The 5,937-nt window shown below is 51.2% G+C and overlaps 1 protein-coding gene and 1 pseudogene across 2 annotated transcripts; both read left to right on the top strand.

The window, feature by feature from the left end:
- The first annotated feature begins 1,295 nt into the window (after positions 1–1,295).
- LOC147004799 (pre-mRNA-splicing factor SYF1 pseudogene) lies at positions 1,296–3,929 on the top strand (annotated as a pseudogene).
- A 50-nt stretch (positions 3,930–3,979) lies between these two features.
- On the top strand, positions 3,980–5,215 carry LOC147004800 (eukaryotic initiation factor 4A-III-like). 2 transcript variants are annotated; one of them, XM_085837766.1, is made up of 2 exons: positions 3,980–4,288; positions 4,352–5,215. In XM_085837766.1, the coding sequence occupies exons 1-2, from the start codon at positions 3,980–3,982 to the stop codon at positions 5,213–5,215; spliced, it is 1,173 nt and encodes a 390-aa protein (XP_085693892.1). The 2 variants fall into 2 exon arrangements, with proteins under 2 accessions (XP_085693892.1, XP_085693891.1); XM_085837765.1 differs by having other exon boundaries at positions 3,980–5,215.
- The last annotated feature ends 722 nt before the right edge of the window (positions 5,216–5,937 follow it).

A 5,937-nucleotide genomic window follows, 5' to 3' on the forward strand; every position in this document is an offset into this window, starting at 1 on the left:
TTTTTCAATAGATTTGGGGCTTTGATACATTCCAGAACGGTTTCCGTGTCGTTATTCGTACAAAGCCCTCGTCTCTCTCTACCACCCATTTGGTTCTTAGGAGGAGGTCCCCTCAAGACCCTTGAATAACTGGACCTGCTGGACCGGTCAGGAGTTCAAGGTAATCCGGGATTAAATGTGTGGTGGAACACACCTTTAATCTGGGCTACACCTTTTATCTGGGATTAAAGGTGTGATGGAACACACCTTTAATCTGGGCTACACCTTCTGCTGGAGACAATATAAGGACATTGGAAGAAGGGAGTCTTGCTCTTGCCCTTTGCCTGCTTGCTGTGTGAGACTGAGTAACTACTAGATCCTTGGACTTCTATTCACAGCTGCGACTGAACCATTGTTGGGAATTGGGCTGCAGACTGTAAGTCATCAAGAAATTCTTTTACTATATAGAGACTATCCATAAGTTCTGTGACTCTAGAGACCCCTGACTAATACAGAGGGGAAGAATCAGGTATGGGAGGGAATGTACAGAGGGTCAGGAAATTGAACAGAGGTGTGTAGCAATGGGGGGTGGGGAGTTGGGGGCAGCAACCAGAAAGTCCCAGATGCCATGAAAGCAAGAGCTTCCCAGGACCCTACAGGGATGGCATTAGCTGAAATACCATGCAAAGGGGAGGGAGAACCTGGAGAGACCATATCCAGAGGTTAGGCAACCCCCCACAAACACACCCCGCTTGAGGGATGGGGCCACCCACCCAGCTCCAAAGTTTTAACCCAGAATTGCTCCTGTCTGAAGGAAATATAGGGACAAAGAATGAAGCAGAGAGTGAAGGAGAAGCCATCCAGAGAGTTCCTCACCTGGGGATCCATCCCACATGCAGACACCACACTCAGACAGTAGTGCAGATGCCAAGAAGTGCTTGCTGACAGGAGCCTGACACAGCTGTGTCCTGAGAGGCTCTGCCAGATCTCGACCAATAATACAGATGCTCACAGCCAAGCATCGAACTGATACAGGGACCCCAATGAAGGAGCTAGGGGAAGAACTGAAGGAGCTAAAGGGGCCTTATTAGGCATCAGTAGGAAGGGAAGCCCTTCGTCCTGTGAAGGCTTAATGCCCCAGTGTATGGGAATGCTAGGGCAGTGAGGTGGGAGTGGGTAGGTGGGTGGGGGAGCACCCTCATAGAAGAAAGGAGGATGGGATAGGGGGTTGCGGAGGGGAAACCAGGGAAGGAGTTAACATTTGAAATGTATGTAAATAAAATTTTTTCAGGTACCAGAGAGCCAGGAAGGTGGTGGTGATGGCGCGAGTTCCGCGTCCCAAGCGGCCGGACCTTGTTTTTGAGGAAGAGGACCTTCCCTATGAGGAAGAAATCATGAGGAACCAGTTCTCCGTCAAATGCTGGCTCCGCTACATCGAGTTCAAACAGGGGGCCCCCAAGCTCCGACTCAACCAGTTGTATGAGCGGGCACTCAAACTGCTTCCCTGCAGCTACAAACTCTGGTACCGCTATCTGAAGGCACGCCGGGCACAGGTGAAACATCGCTGTGTGACTGACCCTGACTATGAAGATGTCAACAACTGCCATGAGAGGGCCTTTGTGTTCATGCACAAGATGCCACGCCTGTGGTTAGACTACTGCCAGTTTCTCATGGACCAGGGAAGGGTAACACATACCCGCCGCATCTTTGACTGTGCCCTCAGGGCACTGCCCATCACACAACACTCTCGCATCTGGCCCCTGTATCTGCGTTTCCTGCGCTCCTACCCACTGCCTGAGACTGCTGTGCGAGGCTACCGTCGCTTCCTCAAGCTGAGTCCTGAGAGCGCTGAGGAATACATCGAGTATCTCAAATCCAGTGACCGGCTAGACGAGGCTGCACAGCGCCTGGCCACCGTGGTGAATGATGAGCGCTTTGTATCCAAGGCTGGTAAATCCAACTACCAGCTGTGGCACCAGCTGTGTGACCTTATCTCCCAGAATCCAGACAAGGTACAGTCTCTCAGTGTGGATGCCATAATCCGTGGTGGGCTCACCCGTTTCACTGACCAGCTGGGCAAGCTGTGGTGCTCTCTGGCAGACTACTATATCCGCAGTGGCCACTTCGAAAAGGCTCGGGATGTGTATGAGGAGGCCATTCGCACGGTGATGACCGTGCGGGACTTCACCCAGGTGTTCGACAGCTACACCCAGTTTGAGGAGAGCATGATTGCAGCGAAGATGGAGACTGCCTCTGAACTGGGGCGTGAGGAGGAGGACGATGTGGACCTAGAGCTGCGCCTGGCCCGCTTCGAACAGCTCATCAGCCGACGGCCCCTGCTTCTCAATAGCGTCCTTCTGCGCCAGAACCCACACCACGTCCACGAGTGGCACAAGCGTGTAGCCCTCCATCAGGGCCGCCCTCGGGAGATTATCAACACATACACAGAGGCTGTGCAAACAGTAGAGCCCTTCAAAGCCACAGGCAAGCCCCACACACTGTGGGTTGCATTCGCCAACTTTTACGAAGACAATGGACAGCTGGATGATGCTCGTGTCATCCTAGAGAAGGCCACCAAGGTGAACTTCAAGCAGGTGGATGACCTGGCAAGTGTGTGGTGCCAGTGTGGGGAGCTGGAGCTCAGGCACGAGAATTACGACGAGGCCTTAAAGCTGCTTCGGAAAGCCACGGCTTTGCCTGCCCGCCGAGCTCAGTACTTTGATGGTTCAGAACCTGTGCAGAACCGTGTATATAAGTCACTGAAGGTGTGGTCCATGCTTGCTGACTTGGAGGAAAGCCTGGGCACTTTCCAGTCAACCAAGGCAGTGTATGACCGAATCCTGGACCTGCGCATAGCCACACCACAGATCGTTATTAACTATGCCATGTTCCTGGAGGAGCACAAGTACTTTGAGGAGAGCTTCAAGGCATATGAGCGTGGCATCTCACTATTCAAGTGGCCCAATGTTTCAGACATCTGGAGCACCTACCTGACCAAATTCATCTCGCGCTATGGGGGCCGAAAGCTGGAGCGTGCACGGGATCTCTTTGAGCAGGCACTCGATGGCTGCCCACCAAAATATGCCAAGACTTTATACCTGCTCTACGCACAGCTGGAGGAGGAATGGGGCCTTGCCCGCCATGCCATGGCTGTGTATGACCGTGCGACCAGGGCAGTGGAGCCAGCACAGCAGTACGACATGTTTAACATCTACATCAAGCGGGCTGCTGAGATCTATGGCGTCACCCACACTCGTGGCATCTACCAGAAGGCCATTGAGGTGCTGTCTGATGAGCATGCCCGTGAGATATGCCTGCGGTTTGCAGACATGGAGTGCAAGCTAGGTGAAATCGACCGCGCCCGGGCCATCTACAGCTTCTGCTCCCAGATCTGTGATCCCCGGACAACTGGGGCATTCTGGCAAACATGGAAGGACTTTGAGGTCCGGCATGGCAATGAGGATACCATCAGGGAGATGCTGAGGATACGGCGGAGTGTGCAGGCCACATACAATACTCAGGTCAACTTCATGGCTTCACAGATGCTCAAGGTGTCTGGCAGTGCCACAGGCAACGTGTCTGACCTGGCTCCTGGGCAGAGCGGCATGGATGACATGAAGTTGCTGGAACAGAGAGCAGAACAGCTGGCAGCTGAGGCAGAGCGGGACCAGCCCCCCCAGGGCCCAGAGTAAGATCTTCTTTGTGAGGAGTGATGCATCCAGGGAGGAATTGGCAGAGCTGGCTCAGCAGGCCAACCCTGAGGAGATCCAGCTGGGCGAGGATGAGGACGAGGACGAGATGGACCTGGAGCCCAATGAAGTCCGACTGGAACAGCAGAGTGTACCAGCTGCTGTGTTCGGGAGCCTAAAGGAAGACTGACCCCCTCCACACTTTTTCCTCCATGGTCCCTCCCCCATAACTACCCTTCTAATACAGCCCCTCTTTGTACATCAAAAAAAAAAAAAATTCTTTTTTCAGGTCTTTCAGCGGAATCGGGATCATGGCAGCCACGGCCAAGATGGCGATGTCTGGTTGGGTGCGGAAGAGGCTGCTCAAAGAGGAGGACATGACCAAAGTGGAGTTTGAGACGAGCGAGGAGGTGGATGTGACCCCCACGTTCGACACCATGGGCCTGCGAGAGGACCTGCTGCGCGGCATCTATGCCTATGGTTTTGAAAAACCTTCAGCGATCCAGCAGCGTGCTATCAAGCAGATAATTAAAGGGAGAGATGTCATTGCACAGTCTCAGTCTGGCACAGGCAAGACGGCCACCTTCAGTATCTCAGTGCTGCAGTGCTTGGATATCCAGGTTCGAGAAACCCAAGCTTTGATCCTGGCTCCAACCAGAGAGTTAGCGGTGCAGATTCAGAAGGGTCTGCTCGCTCTGGGGGATTACATGAACGTGCAGTGCCATGCCTGCATTGGGGGCACCAGTGTCAGGGAGGACATCCGGAAGCTGGATTACGGGCAGCATGTGGTGGCAGGCACGCCGGGACGCGTCTTTGATCTGATCTGCTGGAGAAGTTTACGAACACGGGCTATCAAGATGCTGGTTTTGGATGAGGCTGATGAAATGTTGAAGAAAGGTTTCAAGGAGCAGATCTATGATGTGTACAGGTATTTGCCACCAGCCACACAGGTCGTTCTCATCAGTGCCACACTGCCTCATGAGGTCCTGGAGATGACCAACAAGTTCATGACCAACCCCATCCACATCCTGGTGAAGCGTGATGAGTTGACTCTGGAAGGCATCAAACAGTTCTTTGTGGCCGTGGAAAGAGAGGAATGGAAGTTTGATACTCTATGTGATCTCTACGACACGCTGACCATCACCCAGGCCGTCATCTTCTGCAACACCAAGAGGAAGGTTGACTGGCTGACAGAGAAAATGAGAGAAGCCAATTTCACTGTGTCGTCCATGCATGGAGACATGCCCCAGAAAGAACGAGAGTCTATCATGAAGGAGTTCTGGTCAGGTGCCAGCCGGGTGCTCATCTCCACAGATGTCTGGGCTCGGGGCCTGGATGTCCCTCAGGTGTCCCTCATCATTAACTATGACCTGCCCAACAACAGAGAACTGTACATTCACAGAATTGAGGGATCGGGTCGGTATGGACGAAAAGGTGTGGCCATCGATTTTGTGAAGAATGATGACATCCGGATTCTCAAGGACATTGAGCAGTACTACTGCACCCAGATAGACGAGATGCCCATGAACCTGGCTGACCTCATCTGAAGCTGGTGCTGGTCCACCGAGATCCTGTTTGGAAACAGAAGTTTCTATTTAATGGGGTTGATTGATATGAACTGTCTTCTCGGAGCCCCTCCGCCATCTTTTCTAATGCACGTGTAAATAACCCAATGCTTAACCTTTTACATTAAACATGGACATTAAAAAAAAAATTCCCCTCTGAAAGGTCCCCAATCATTAGTACATATGAGTATTGTTCTGATGCTTATATTACTTCTTCAGACTGTGGTTTTTCTTGCCTTTTGCTGTACATTGTAATTCTGGTTGAAAACTTAGTACATATTTGGTATTCGAAATTAAGGTGACCAAGCCTCTAATTTGAGAATTCATGTTCAGCTCACCAGGAATTCGGTTGTATGTAAGCCTTTCCATAATTTTAGGTGCTGCAAGCTTCCACTTTTTCTACTGGTCTTGTTTTCATTTCCTCAGTTGATGTTGCACTAAGTTTTTCTATGAAGGAGAGATATGTCTCTGCCTTGCAGCCCTTTCAATTGTAATTGTACTGAAAGCTTGTACGGTGATAAGGTGTGAAGTGGTGGTGGGGGCATTGAAATTTTAATTACCCTATCTTAATCATATGAAATAAGGGGGTTTCATCATGGTATTTGTGTTTATGTGTACACATACTTTGTTCCTATTCATATCTTATTGCTCCCTCACATCCTTGCAGGAGGCAATTTATAATCTTCTGATTGAATCTATTTTTA

This window comes from Mus caroli, unplaced genomic scaffold, assembly GCF_978045245.1.
Source record: "Mus caroli unplaced genomic scaffold, Mus_caroli_1 scaffold_5, whole genome shotgun sequence".
Taxonomy (NCBI): Eukaryota; Metazoa; Chordata; class Mammalia; order Rodentia; family Muridae; genus Mus; species Mus caroli.